At 53.1% G+C, this 14964-nt stretch overlaps 1 protein-coding gene across 7 annotated transcripts in view; it reads left to right on the forward strand.

Annotated features, from left to right (window-relative positions):
• FOXN3 (forkhead box N3) overlaps nt 1–14964 on the forward strand; it is a 345077-nt gene that overhangs the window by 303687 nt on the left and 26426 nt on the right. For 5 of the 7 annotated variants that reach the window (XM_037130198.2, XM_037130202.2, XM_037130201.2 and 2 more), the window contains one exon: nt 9031–9096. The exons of 1 other annotated variant lie outside the window; for it this stretch is intronic. In XM_037130198.2, the coding sequence (XP_036986093.1) occupies nt 9031–9096 (66 nt within the window). The remainder of the gene's footprint in view (nt 1–9030; nt 9097–14964) is intronic. One more of the 7 variants, XM_037130204.2, reaches the window with a different exon arrangement.

Genomic DNA, 14964 nt, shown 5'->3' on the forward strand with positions numbered 1-14964 from the left:
TGGGAAGCTGTGCATTAAAACCAAGGCTCGGACAGACCTTGGTGACCAGTAATCCTGCTGCAAGAATCGCTGCCCAATTCCCTAAGAAGGACGCGCCCCAGGCACCCAAAAGTGGCGTGGGGTCGTCCGTGTGGCGTGTACGGACAGAAGCAGGAATGAGACGTGTGCTCCGCCTGCTTTGCTTCCTCTCTGTATCTCAGCTCAGGTGTCTCCAAGGGAAAAAGGCGGCTTTCCAAGGAGCCACACGCCCGCAGTAGCGCCATCGTGTGCCTGCTGGCTGTGGCGTCTGTGTGTGGACCTGCGTGTGCATGTGTGAGAGTGGGCAGGGGGGGCCTGGTTGGGCTGTGTTTCCTCTTGGCCTTTTGATCAGATGCCCCGCACAGGATTTACGTGACTTAAATTTTAGAAGCAAACTCCGTGACTCCTCATCTGGGGGAGCAGGGTGGCCGAGGAGTGCCCGCAGGACATCTGCTTCCTTGGAACTAAAGCCATGCAGAGGTCCCTGCGTCACTGGCGCACTGCTGGTCACCTGCCCTGGGTGGACGGGGGCCTCCAGACTGGCCAGAGGGAAACCGCAGGGGGCTCGGGCCTTCATGGACTCTGCCCTGCCCTTCGCCTCCCTGTCCTGCTCCCACAGCCCAGGGCCGGCCCTGTCGTCAGGTCTGCCTGCCCCGTGGTGTGAACGAAATGCCGGTGCCACGCACCTCAGCCCTTCCCCATCGCCCGCCTCTGCAGCGCGCTGGCCCCGTGGGTCTGCTGTGTTGGGCCAGCCGGCCTCCTCGGTTGACACAGACACCAGGCCCGCTGGAAGGGGGAGCCAACCGATCTGAACTTGGGTGAACAGACAGGTGTCAGCAGCCTAAACTTTTGTTTAGAAATCAGTTTTAGCAAAGCAAGGGAATTCTGCAACGTGTGCTTGGCCTCAAATCCTGGTGGTGCAGGCACAGAGGGTCGCTCGCGATCTCCTTCCTCCGAAGTCCCTTCCCCACCCCCCACATCTTGTCTGATGATAAGTGGCTCCTCACTGCCTGCTCCGGTTCCAGCCTCTGGGGGTACATGCTCTGGAGATGCTGTCACCGATTCCTTGGTGATACCACACGGAAGGATTACTTTAACTTGTTCTCGCCCCCACCCACATCCTCTGACTTCAGGTAGGTTCTTTAGGTGCCCTCTGACTTGTCTTGAAGTAACTGAAGGGAAGTGCTGGGCGTCACTCCCAGGCACAGAGCTCCCGTTGCCCACGCTGCCGCACCTTGCTGATGTGGCACCTCACTGCTGTGGCGTCACCCTCGGGGTCAGAGGTTTGGGACCCAGAGCGGCAGCGGCCACCCCTTCCCGATGTTGGAGGAGCAGCTTGCTCCTAGTAAGGAAGTTGATCTCAGTAGGAAAACCCCTCTTTGATGAAGAGGTTATTTCGCCTGAATATCATCTCTATCATGGGACCGTGAAGAGGCAACCACGGGACAGTGTGAGACTCTGCTCGGTGGACCCAGAAAGCTCAGGGTGAGGTTTCGTTCCCACGTGTCTCTGATGGCAGTTGACTGTCCGGTGCGGGGGAATCAGTGGTTCCGTGGTTCCTTCTGAAGTTCTCGTGAGTCCGTGGAACGCACACGTTCCACAGAGAGCCAGCCAGGGGCTCAGAGTCAGCCCTCTCCCTTCTCCGTCGCTCGCGGACTAGAAGGAGGACAGTCGAGAGCCAGGCCGGCAGTCGACTGGTGCCTGGCACACTGGTGTCACGGTTCTGGGCGACGTCCCTTCTGACTGCCACACCTGCCATTGTCACTCCGAGATGGAGCCCTTGCTTCAGGAAAACAGGCTTTGCACGTCTACCCAGCTGAAGGCAGAGCTCAGTGAAGATGCCAAGCAGATGGAAATGTTTAATTGTCAGCGCCGACGAGGACTGCCGGGCCTGGTGGGGGCCGGGCCACCACGAGGACAGCCGGGGCTGGGGGAGACTTCGTGCAGGGGTTGCCGGCCACCCCGGGTCCTTCACTAGAGGAGGACTGGCTCCCAGGGTGGGGTCTAGGCAGGAGTGGACTCCAGAGGGTGGGGAGAAGTGGTAGGTGGGGAAGGCGCTGACAGTGTGGAGGGGGGAAGACAGACTGAAGATAGGTGTCCTTGTGGTCCCCCGACATGTCCTACCAGCGGCGGGCCCTGCCCTCTGGGCTCTGTCCCCTGCCCCTTAGCTCCAGTACCAGGGATCTCCCAGCCCGGTTCGGTCTCTGCTTCTGGATCTGGCTCGTCCTTCCCCCAAGACATCTGTGTGGCCAGGCCCTCCGGCTCTCAGGGCTCTCACGGGCACCCCCATTCCTGTCCCTGTGCCATGGAAGCCATCTCGCATGCAGGGCGAGCTTCCTGCTCCCAGTCGGGTGGGCGGCCTCTGGCTGTTTCAGAGGTTGAGGAAGCCAGGAACAAGCAGAGGTTTTCAAAGCAGAGTAGAGCAGGCATCAGTGTTTATCCCCTTCTCTCCTTCCTCTCTGTGTCGGAAACCCCTCCACAAAATCCCCAGCATCCCCTCTGTCCATGGCCATCAGTTACGGCGCATGAGGTTCCCCAGAGAGGCAAGAATCGTAAGTGAATTTACACCTGAGCCCTGGCTGGTGCGGCTCAGTGGACTGAGCACCAGCCTGAGAACCTAAGGGTCGCCAGTTCAATTCCCAGTCGGGACACACGCCTAGGTTGCAGGCCAGCACCTTAAAGGAGGGCCCTTGAGAGGCAACCACACATTGATGTTTGTCTCTCTCGCCTTCTCTTCCCCCTGTCTAAAAATAAAATAAGTTAAAAAAAAATTTACACCTGAATGGGTGTGAAGGGGAAGACACTTCTGAAGAACATACAGTTTCTCATTCAGCTGCAAGAAGTTTAAAAAAAAATTTTTTAGACCACCACAGACAGCAGCTGCAGCCCAGCTTCCCACGCCAAACAGCCGAACCAGAACACCTAGCCTCTTCAGCAGTGGTTACGCTATGGGTCTCCTGTCACCTTTGCTGCCCTGGTCTTCACGTTCTAGAGTTTTAGATCTTGTGTATCGTCAGACTCGGTCCACGCGGTTCTCCTCCTGATTGCTCCCAGGCAGCTGCTAGGGAGATTTCCGTCAACTGGTCCTTGTCATCCGGAAGACCAAGAGGGCCAGGTGACAGAGCTGTGACAGTGTCTCAGCTGAGAGGAGAGGGGTGGACCCTGCAGTGTCCACTGGGAGAGGGCTTGCGGGGTCGTGTTCATCGGGGGCATAGATTGGGAAAAAGAGGCCATAAAATGCAGAAGCCTTTGCAGAAGCAAGTGGGGCATTAGAATTCAGGGACTCAGACGACATCAGAGTTAAAGCACTTCCCGTTGCCCGTGGGAGACAGAAGTCGGAAGCACCTGCTCAGAGAGTGCCCATGAGCTTCCCTCTGTCTCTCAAGCAGGGAAGCAGCAGTGACAGTGATTGACTCCTAGAGTCGGAGTCCCCCAGAGGACCCTCAGCTCAGCCACCCTAACGCCCCTCAGGAGATGGGACATCTGAGACATAGAGAGAGGGTGACCCTTGGCATCTGACCCCCAACCCAGGGTCCACGTTGAGCTGTGAATTCACCTTCCAGAACCTTTTCCTCAAATCCCACTGTGCATGGCGGGGAGGGGGGATGCATGAGCGGTTCGCACCAGGGAGAGGGCTGCCCCCCCCCCCCGACGTGTGGCTGAGTTGGGTGCGTGTGCTCCTGATGTGCTCAGCTGGTGGTGACCCAGCTCCTAGGACCCACCATCGTTCACTGAGAGTTCGCCAGTCACTGGTTTTAAGCTGAGAAAGCCTCTGAAGAGGGATGATCAGGAGCCAAATAAGACCTAAAATGCACATATAGATCGTTCTCTTTCTCCCTGCAGCTTGATTTAGATTATCTTTTGTTGCAAATAACAACTGTTAGATTCAACTTGCTTTATAGTTCATTTAACTGGCTTCATTTCTTCAGCATAGCAAGAATCTGGAGTAGTTCTCTTCAAAGCAGTGTTTTGGAGGAGAGAGGTTGCTCTTGGTGTTCTCTAACTCCGCCTCCCATCCTAAGGACGATTTTTGAACTCACAACTTGGAGTCAGTCTTTGTGTGAGACTTTTAGTCCCTAAAATGCCATCAGTCGTGAAGATTGGCCACTGGGCTCAGCAGTATCCCTTTGTCCCTGCCCGGCTGCGAGAACCTCAGGTGTTTGCAGGTCGTAGCAATGGTGAACAGCGTCTTAGCAGCCTCCACCAGAAGGGGCGTGGAAGAAGTGCCCGTGGGGTGACTTCGGCGGGTCTGACAGCGCTCCCCCGTTCTGCCGCCTTCCAGATCAGAGGCGGCCGGGTGAGATCGCTTGATTGATTCCAACAGCAGTGGTTTCACAGGCTCACACATAGGTATCCTCTCTCTTAACCCACATCTAGGGGCTTTGCAAAAGGAAAAGAGAAGATGTCAACAACAGAGTGAATTTTACATCTGTTTACTTTTGATGTATTCTTTTTGAGAGCGTTTGGTTCTAAGAACTGCTGTTCTTGACTATCACGCATGTACCTATATGTAAGCTTGGTATGGAGTTTCTCAACCTCAGCACTGTTCACTTTTGGGGTAATTTTTTGCTGGGGGGGGCGGCTAGCCTGTGGACCCAGAATGTTGAGCAGCGCCCCTGGGCTCTACCCACGTGATGCCGGTAGCACCCTCCCCCTCCCACTCACTCGTGACAGTCGCAAATGCCTCCAGACATTGCCATAGGCCCTTGGAGAGAAGGGGAACTTAATCGTCCCCAATGGAGAGCCACCAACTTAGTGTAGGGTCCCTCAGGCACCGGTCTGCACAGTTCTCGGTTTGCGCTTAGCCAGCTTACTGGATGAAGGAAGAGGCCTGGTTGATGACCCTCATCTTCATTTACCTGTAAATCTGGGTGTTGAACCCTGAAAACATTACGTTTGATATACTAACAAAGAGAATAGAAGACACTCCTCTGGAGGAAATCTTGGAGGCTTTGAAGTCGGCACAGATTTCTTAGCTGGGACATGCAGAAAGCACTGAGTTGTATAAAGAGATGGAAAAATTGGACTTCGTGATCATTTAAAACTTTTGCTCATTAAAAGACACTATTAAGAAACTGAATAGACAAGACATGGACTGAGAAAAAGACGTCTCACAAAGGACTTCTATCTGGAATGGTTCAAGAAACCTTACAGTTGTAAGTTGAACAACTTAATTTTAAAAATGGGCACCACCTCCAACAAGCTTTTCCAAAAGTGGTCACACAAATGACCACTAAATGCATGAAAGGATGCTCAACATTGTTTGTCCTTAGGGAAATACAAGTTAAAACCACAATGAAATACCACTGCACATCTACTAGAGTGGCTAAAAGTTTAAAAGATTGACAATTTCAAGTGTTGGCAAAAAATGTGGAGCAACTAAAACTCTCAAGGCTGTGCATGGACAGCCTTTTAGGGAAAGCGTCTGTCAATCCCCTAGAACAGGGGTCCGTATCCCAAGCCTTGGACCAGCGCAGGTCTGTGGTCTGTTAGGAACTGGGCCACGCAGCGGGAGGTGAGTGGAGGGCAAGCTTTGCTTATGTTACCTCCTGAGCTCCGCCTCCCCTCCCCACCCCACCCCACCCCACCTCTCTGTGGAGACATTGTCTTCCATGAAACCAGTCCCTGGTGCCAAAAAAGGTTCGGGACCCTGGCCTAGAATAGCAATTTTCAACCTTTTTCATCTCATGGCACACATACACTAATTACTATGGAAGTACTTACCCTTTTTGCTCCAAAGTAACTTTAAAAAAAAATCAGGTGCCTACGCTTGTATGTGTAAGGATTTCTAGTACCAAGAATTAACCAATCAGATGCAACCTTATTGTGTGATGTGACCAATAAAATGTGACTATTATACGACCCCCTGTATTTATGGTTCAAGACCGGCATTCACACCAGATGGCTATTGTGTTGGCTGTTGTCATTTTTTACTTGATAATCTAAGAGAAAAGAGGTCAGTGCCCCTAACTAAATAGTCAGGTACTGCACATTTTAAAAATTCCTGTGGCACACCAGTTGAAAATTGCTGCCCTGGAAAGTTAAACATTCACTTACCAGCAATTACACAAGGGAAATGAAAATATGTGTTCGTGAACCATCGGTGCAAAAGTCCCTAGCCACTCTTCTATAAAATCCGAAACTGGAAGCTACACACATGTCCACCTACAGGTAGATAAAGTGTAGCTTATCCACACAACAGAACAGCACTCAGTAATGGCAGTAATTTAAAAAATGAACCACGGATGACCACATCGTGGTTAAATAACAAAGCCAATCAGTGGTTGCCCTGGGCAAGGGTAGGGATGACTGCGAAGGGGCTGGAGAGGACTTCGGGGTGATGGAAGTCTATTTTTGTTCTTCTGTGCATCTCCATTATGGCCACGGTAGCACTGGAGTAAATTTTGTCAGAACTCAACAAACTACACACCAAGGATGGCGCTCACTGCGCCCCCTGGGGAGGGCCACCGCTGAGCACACACGCTTGTGTAAACACTTGAGCAGGCTTTCTCAGACCGTTTGCAGTTCTCACGCTTGCCAATCTGCCTGCCAAGATGTTGGGGGGGGGTAGAATCCCAGTCCTCGCCCTCCATTCCATTCTGCCCATAGGGTTTCATATTCAAGCGTGTAGCCCCTACCCCAGGAACTGACCCGTTCACAATGGAGGGTGGGGCTGTAGGCCTGGGTTACCAGTGAGCTCTCGAGAAGACTGGGCACGGCCCCTGCCCCTGAACGCCTGGAGACCAGCAGCGGGAGTGCCACACAGCACCAGCACTGTCATCTGTGCAGGCCAGAGGTGTGGCAGATCTCGGTGGCGGGAAGGATGGGGGGACTTGTCCGAAGGCATCGTTTTTTACTTACATCATGTGTTCATTTGGCTTCCGAGGGGTCGTGGGCAGATGTGCGGGTCGAAAGAACTCCTCAGGTTGCCCTTTAGGTTCTGCAAAGTTCATGAGTGTTAATTATATTCTTTTCGCTTAAGGTCTCCTCCTCTTCCTATTTCCTCTTTTTTTTTTATTATGCCTTTTACACCTTCCTCCTGAGGTCCAGTGTGTTTTTGAAGAATATGCAAGTATTTTCTTTAATTTTCTGGCACAATAAATAGGCAAAGACTCCTGACTTCCTACCTGTATTCCTGTACTTCCTCTTGTTCTGCCCCCCCATCAAACCTCCTGGTGGCTCAGGAAAACTCCGGGTAAGAGTCGCCTGGAGAGGCAGGGACCACACAGTTGCCCGCGGCACTTGCATTCCTAAAGATGGCAAAAACAGCCTTTACTTGCTGAAAGAAATGGGCCAGCCCCCTCGAGGTAGGAAAGGGCCCTTTTCAAAAGGAGAGAGTAGAAGGGAAAGGAGGAAGCCCCCCACGGCACCTCCCGGGGCTCCTTGCCCCCTGAGGCTTGGCTCCTGGGGGTCAGTGTCTTGGCAGCAGGTGCCGGGAGCAGTCAGGAGCCCAGGGGTGGCCGGGTCACTGGGAGCCGTGAATGGCACTTGCAAAGTTCTTCTGTTTGTCCTTCAACTAATACGTATTTTAATATCTGTGGGGAGCAATGACTATTTCAGGAATTTCACCCCAGGAATTGCCCAACAAGTTAATTTACCTGTCTCTCCTACAATGTACTTGTTAAAATAAACTTTCACTCCCTTACAGAGTATAAGGAACCGGGCCTCCTGCAGGCAACACAGAAAGGGGCTCGCAGAGTAAAGTTCCTTTACTTCTTTCGGAGACATTGTCTTCTGGAACCAGCCTCATCTGTATTATTAATCACTCAGGGGCTTTCTGCTGCTTCACATGACTCCTTCGGAATTAAACTGCACATAGAAAGTATGAAAAATGTGCTTTTTGAAGTCATTTTCTAGCATAATACCCCAAATAAAGTGCCGTGGAGCCATTAGTAGTAAATTGAATTTTTGGGGTATGTAATTTGTACAAAAACTGACAAGTGCGAACCCCTCCCCTGTCCCCCCACCGCTTGTCGTCGGGTTTAGCGGACACAGAGGTAATCTGCAAGGACAGGCATTTTGATGTCGGCTTCAATCGCACACTTCATTTATTTGGACAGGGCACAGGCGGGCCTGTGCAGGGACGTCGCCACCATTAGCGCATTTCGCCCCAGGGCAGCTGGGACGCAGGCTGGGGCAGATGTTCCTTTCAGCCTATTCAGTGACCATTCTTGGGGGTTGTTTACTGTTGCCATGGTGTCTTTCATTTCCATAGCAGCGGCGCTGCTGTTTCTCGGAGGAAAATGAATTTAGTTATAAAAGGATAATATTTTTCTCTGTCTCTGTGTAACCTGCCATCTGTCGACCAGTGGATCAGGAAGGACTCGGAAAGCTATTAAGAATTACGGTGATGAAGTGATGAGTATTTTTTTTTTTGGCCCTATATTAAAAACATTGAAAGATGTAGAAGCAAATATTGTGCCTTCAACATCACAACGTTGATTTTTTTATGTATGTTTTAAGTATGTGTTTTAATGCCTTCACCACCTCCACCGCCACTGTGCACACGCACATGCTCGTAAAATGCAATTTATATTCCACTGACAGATGGAAATGACCCAGTGTCTTGTCTGCGTCTCACTCGATGCAGGTGCGTTGAATGCTTTCTCTCCTGGGTGTCGTGCGCTCCCCCAGTTCATTGAAGACTCCCGTGGCTGCACTTCCTGTTGCCGCCCACTCTCCTGCACCTGCTCCCCAGGGGCACAGGCCGGCAGGTGCACCGATCAGCGCACTTTCTGGGACATACCGTGCACATCACGAAATTAGCCCAACGAGAAGAGGCCATGCTCTGTTTGAAAAAGTTAGGGACCCGCCCCTTCAATCTCATTCTAGAACACCTTTCTTCTCCTCATATCCGAGTGGGAAGGATGTCATCTTTGGGATAGTTCATCTGGTTTCTGGACTTTTTTTTTCCTCTGTCGCATTCATGAACATTAACATGCAGGGGGAAGAAGCCAGACATGCACACTGGCCCCGTTGTAAATAATGTTATTTATTGGTTGACTTTTCCAGATCCTGACATTGATGCTGCCAGTGCCATGATGCTTTTGAATTCTCCCCCTGAGATACAAGCAGGTTGTGAGTAGCTATTTCTATAGCCTTCAGCACCACAGTTTGTGAACTTAACCTTCTCATTTCCATACCAGGCCATAGGAAGAACTAATACCGCTCCAGCAGAACTTCCCCTGCTGAGCCCCTTTAAAGGGACCTCAGTGCACGATTCCATGCATAAGCCTCCAGACGTGCAGCCGTGCACGGGCGTGAATGAATGAACACTTAGGTGTGCTTGCAAGATGACAGTGTTGTAATGTAATTTCAGGGCTTAAGACTTGGGGGGAAGGGGAGCAGACCCCGTAATGACTCCCCTTGGAGGGACCTTCCTTGCTCCTGCAGGAGTTGCCTTTGTGAGTTTGTAGTTTCTGCAAGAAGACACGACAGGGGGCCAGCCTAACAGTCTTGGAGCGAACACTGCCCATTTTTAGAAATTTCTTTCCCTTTTGGGATCTCATTAATCGCAGGCTGGCTCTGTATCACTGGAGAGGAGGGGAAGTCTGGCTAAGGTGGGTGCTGTGCAGGGGCTTGGAATAGCCTTGAAATAGACCCCCACGGTGCCCCCGGTGTCCCCCCACCAGCTAAGCGGGACTCCTTCAGCACCTGCTGTTGGCTGTTGAGCAAGGTCAAGCTTGACCCAACTCTTTTCCTTCCTTGAACTTTTCTGTCCACCACCTAATGTTTCCTTTCCTCACGTCTAGAGCTAGACTACATAGTTTTTAGAAAGCTCTTCTGACCAAGTGATGGAAAGTGACCTTACATGGAGTAGATGTCTGTCCCCTCTTCCTCCTGACTGGAGATTACTGACTCTGCCCACATCCGCTCCCCGTTGCCCCGTCCAGCAGCCAGCCAGCTCGTCCCCTGGGTCTGCTCAGCTCGTCCACGGGACCTTGCTGTGTCGCAGCCTCCTGGTGAGGAAGCGCACAGGCATGGAGGGGACAAAGTGAAGCATAGGCCCCAAGTGACAGCAGGGGCTGGTGTCCCCCTGGCTCGTTCTTATGGCTGAGCCTTCACCTCTTTGGGGGTCCTGGCTCTCGAAGGACTGCAGGGCCTCCTGAGCAAGGGGAACCCCCCCTTTCTGGAGTCGATGGTGCTCCCCCAGAAGAGCACCCAGCCTCAGACTCCCAGCAGGTTGTCTCTCGTCTGCAGTGGACTGGTGTGGCGTCCTGGCACGCCCTGCCCTGCCCTGCGCTTGCCTCGGCCTGCCTTCCAACAGCTTTGGGAAATTTGGCTCCATCTTTTCTTACTTGTTCCTTTCTTTTAAAAAAAAAAAAAAAGACCTAAAAGATAGAGCCAAGCATTCTCAGGCAGGACTGTCCCTCCGGCAAGTGCTGCCATTACGGACTCCTAGAGGCCCAGAACTCTCGGTCTCTCCGTGCTGGTCTGAGACCGCGAGCTCCTCCACGGCAGGCTCGCGGCACCTCTGAGGAGCCACCGCTGCCCAGGAGGCGTGCAGCAGGCCCGGTCCCCTAACCAGCAGTTCACCCGCAGTGTGGTGGTCAGTGACGTGTGAAGTTACGGAAGAATATTTTCTAAAAACTGCATTCTCAGACGACATTGCAGGAAGAGTACAGACCGTATTATCATCCAGTTACAGTCTGAAATGGCTCCAAAATCCAGTTGCGAGAGTCCACACCGGGGGGGGGGCATGCTGAGGTATCAGAGCTGTGTAAGACTCGCCTCTTCCTCAGCATCCGACCACTGTACACAGGGATCATTGGTTTAAGCAAAAGCACTTTGAATGCACTGGACTCACGGAGGTAAGAGGGGAAAGGCAAGGGGACCGAGCCATTCACAGATGCTTAGCAACTTCCGTAAGGTCAAAGTCGCTGGATGCTTGGCCACAGGTAGAACAGAAAAAGCGTGTTTCCCGATCAGCTGACAAGTTCATGGTTTTTAGTGCTCTCGTGACTGAACAAACTCCTCCGCTCTGCCTCACTGTCACACTCAAACTGTAAGTAAGTATTTTTCAGGGCAGCCACAGTCAAGTGTACTTTGAAATTTGCCAAATTTCTGTTTTCAAAGCCCAGTGTTCACGTGTTGAAGCTGGAGGCTCATTTTTTGGAGACTTTCCTCCCCCCACTCTCAGCACCGTGAGAGCCCAGCTCGAAGGCCCCACACCCAGGGGGCTGCTGGTGAGGCAGGTGCAGGGACGCCCACAGACATCCTGGAAGGAGCAGCAGAGAAGCAAATTGAAAGGCTAGGGAGGGGGGGTGACACCACCTCCATGTTCACTGTCCCCTCTGGCGACAAGCCCCAGTAAAGCGCCCTGGAGGTCAAGGTAGAGCATGGTCAGTGGGCTGTGGCGGCCCTGGAGGTTAGAGCTCTGAGCGCCTGCTTCACGAACTTGGGAAGCCAAGCTGGCAGCCGCTCCCCAGCCTCCCAGTGAACACAGTCCCAGGTGTCGATGTGTTCACACTCCGCTCCTGCTTTGCACTTCCCTGCTCCCCGCTTCCTTTGCCTTTTTTTTTTTTTTTCATGTCACGCTGCCTAAGGCTTCTCAGCCTGCGGTTGGGTGCAGGACCTTGCCTCCCGAAGGGAGAAGCTGTAGAGACATAATGATGTCTCTAAATGAGGACGCCTCCATCCCCTGCTCAGCCAGCTTTGCCCAAGGCCCAGAAAGAGTGGGAGGGGGTCCTCAGCAGAATGGTTCAAAGGCAGCAGACCCCCAGCCCCCCCGACGGGGTGTGGGCAGCCTGCCTTGTGGTGTTGCCGTGCGTGTGCCCATCACCCAGGCTCGAGTCCTGATGCTGCCCACGTTGGGGGGGGTGTGGGCTCCTGTCTGCACACCTCCTGCCTGTGTTCTCCCTCGGGCTGGTCTGGGGGCACCGCCGTTAAAAGAGCCTCCTGGGTGCTACTGTGTCCAGCCTCTTGTGGTCACCAGCAAGGCTGTCGGACGCTCCTGTTTGAACCGGGGCCACCAGCCTAATCAGTCTGCCACTGTTTCTCCCAACTGTAAGGGGATGGCCCGGGTGGCTTGAAAAGCTTTTCCTTTGTCATCGCCCTTCATAGCCACCCCACTTCAGGTCCCCAGACAGCAGCCACTTAGGTCTTTTCCTCTCATCCTGCCCTTGCTCGGCATCTTCAAAGCTAGCTCGGCCAGCAGACTGGCCACCGTCCGGGGCCTGAGCTGAACAGGTCATGCAAAGGAAGTGACTCAAGGAGCTTGTGAGAACCCAGTGAGCCAAGCCCCTTGATCTCTGGCAAGCCCCCCTCCGTCCCCAGGGAGCTCAGCGCGCCATGTGTTACTGGAGACCCATGGCCTCTCACTGCAGCCGATGCTTCCCTCTCAGCGAAGCAGCCGTGTGTGTCTGAAAAAACCTCAGGCTCCTCCAGTGTTCTGGCGTGTGCTGTGCCCACTGGCGGCACCACTGGTGGCATTGTCTTCTCCAGACTTCGCCAGTTTGCAGTGTGAAGAACGTTCTACCTAAGTGCCGTGGAGTCTCCTGTGCTTGACAGGACACTGCTTCCAGGAAAACCAGGGCAGAGCATGGCTGCTTCAACAGCTCTTAGGTGTAGGTTATACTTGCAGTCAAATTCGCCCCCCTCCAAGTCCCCACCCCAAAGTGGCTGTGCAGACTAATTTAAGCCTCTACAGTCTACTTAAGTACCAGCTTTGCAGTCCCCTTTGACAAGCCCTGTGAGTCATCTTGAACCCCAGTGGAGGAACCGCTTAGGAGCCAGGAGAAGTCAGATCACCATTACTCATCTTCAAAGGCTTATATAATCCCTGGTTGGAGTGTTCCCAGGGAGGACTCCAGATAAACAAAACGACAAAATGGGTGCCTTCTGTGCCCTGACTGGCACTGGGGACAGTTTCAGACACGCCAGGCTTCGGGGAAGAGCGACAACCAGCAAGGCGGCTCCCCTCTTGCAGGCGCTTCCCCAGCAGCCTTCCAAGTCAGCAGGTGGAGGGACAGGAAGGATTGTGTCATATCACCTGGCTGCTCGGCTTCTGGCCTCTGGTAGGTGAGCCAGGGCTGCCCTCCAAAGGCAGCGGTAGGAGCTCCGAGGTTAATTTTAGAAGCTGTGAAAAGCAAGGAAGCCAAGCATCAGGGGGGGAAGCTGGGGTGGGCAAGCACGGGTGGCGGGGGGCACAGCGCGGAGGGAGGTTCGTCTTGTACCACAGACTTTTTTTAGGTCCTTGAGATGATCACATTCAGATCACAGGGAGCAGTGCTGCGTGATTCGACTCTTTTGGGTGTGAGTGTTGCTTTCTTGCTGGTTAAAAATAAGTCGGTTTTGAGTCAGTCCATTAAGAGAAAGGGGTTGATCCGTTCCGCCGCTGGTGTCCATGGCACCTGGTTCCAGCAAGTTGAGGGTCTCAGGTGTGTGTCTTCTCGCTTGTCAACACCAAATGATACAACAAAAGGGATGGTCCTGGAGGCCTGTGCCTTTTTTAGTGGGAGCCACAGACCCCAGCTACCAGTTGATTTTTAAATGTCCAGTGTCTCATTACATCTCTTCTCCAGCTGGAGCCTAAGTGTAATTTAGTGCATTGGGTGGTGTGCCCTGGTTCTTAAGCAGCGGTCCTCAACCTTTGGCAGCAGGGACCAGTTTAAGACAGTTTTTCCACGGACAAGAGGGGAAGGCAGGCGGCAGAGCCGAGGTGGTAATTCGAGGGAAGCTTTGCTCACTTAGCTGGCCCTCCACTCACTTCCTGCTGTGCAGCCCAGTTCCTAACAGCACAGACCAGTCCTGGTCCCTGTCCCAGGGGTTGGGGTCCCCTGTTGTAAATGGCTTGGGCTTTCAGTGTTCTGATAGACTTTGAGGAAAATACGGAATACAAGGAATGGAAAGATAGACGTGCTAATTGAGAAAGCCAAGGGATGGACCTCATTTTCTCTGTGGATCTCAGAATCAAAAAGGGGGGATGCACAGACCTCAGAGTGCCTTTCTCAGCCATTGCCGACTACTGGGGGTTCGTCTTCAGAAGCCTTGTTCCCAACCGTCGAGGATGGAGACAGAAAGGAGAAAGGGGGAGCCCTTCAGGGTCACCGCTGGTTTCTGGCAGTCAGGGAGCAAAGAGGAGCTCACCCTCCAGGACGCACACCACCAGCCAGAAGGACTGAGAAATGCCGGCGTTGGCGGAGGCGGCCAGATCGTTGCCGCTCCTTTGAGAGCGAGCTCCAGGATTCAGAAGCAGAGCCTATTTCCCTGCCAGGAGTCTTGTGAGGTTCAGGAAATAGCTCAGGGAAAGCCTTTTAATGCTGCGGGGTAGCTCTGTCCCTGAGATTCTCTTTGAAGTGAATGCAGTTCATTAATCAGGATGATGTTTTAATGGGTGAATGCAGAGAGGGGATAACTACAAAAAGCACCAGAGGCTGGAAGCATTTCCCTGCGCCCTGACCTCACTCGACTCTGTGCTCGGCAGATAATTAACAAGAGGATGCTATCGAGGTGAGGCGGGAGGGTGGACGTGGGACGGCGGTGACGATGAGCTTACGTGATGGGCCAGCCTCTGCGCTACGCAATTTCTGTAATCTGTCTCGTTTAATCCTCAAAACTGTCCCGTGAGGCATGTTTATGCGAGGTTCCCAGGTGGGGGAACAGAGGCTCAGAATGGTTACAGCATTTGTCCAAAGCCACTGCCCTGGTGGTGGAGCAAGACTTTGGGTGGAGGCCGTGTTGCCTCGGGTGTCTCCTCATAACAGTGGCGGATACTTCTTCCTTGAAGGTTGAAATGAGACTGGCGTCAAAGGAACAAGGTCTCCTGTCGGTGCTGGGGGAGGGCTGGCTTCCTCATGTCCCTTCCTGTTGGGCCTGCTCCTGGTGCTTCAAGGTTCTGGGCGTGGGGCCCTGTCCACGGGGCCGCTTTCTCTTGCGACTGTCAGGTGATTCACTGGTTATACAGAGTCCCTGTGCTGGGACTCTGACTGCTCTCGCGTGTCCCAG

Source organism: Artibeus jamaicensis, unplaced genomic scaffold, assembly GCF_021234435.1.
Source record: "Artibeus jamaicensis isolate MK-2021 breed Jamaican fruit bat unplaced genomic scaffold, CSHL_Jam_final contig_444, whole genome shotgun sequence".
NCBI classification, from domain to species: Eukaryota; Metazoa; Chordata; class Mammalia; order Chiroptera; family Phyllostomidae; genus Artibeus; species Artibeus jamaicensis.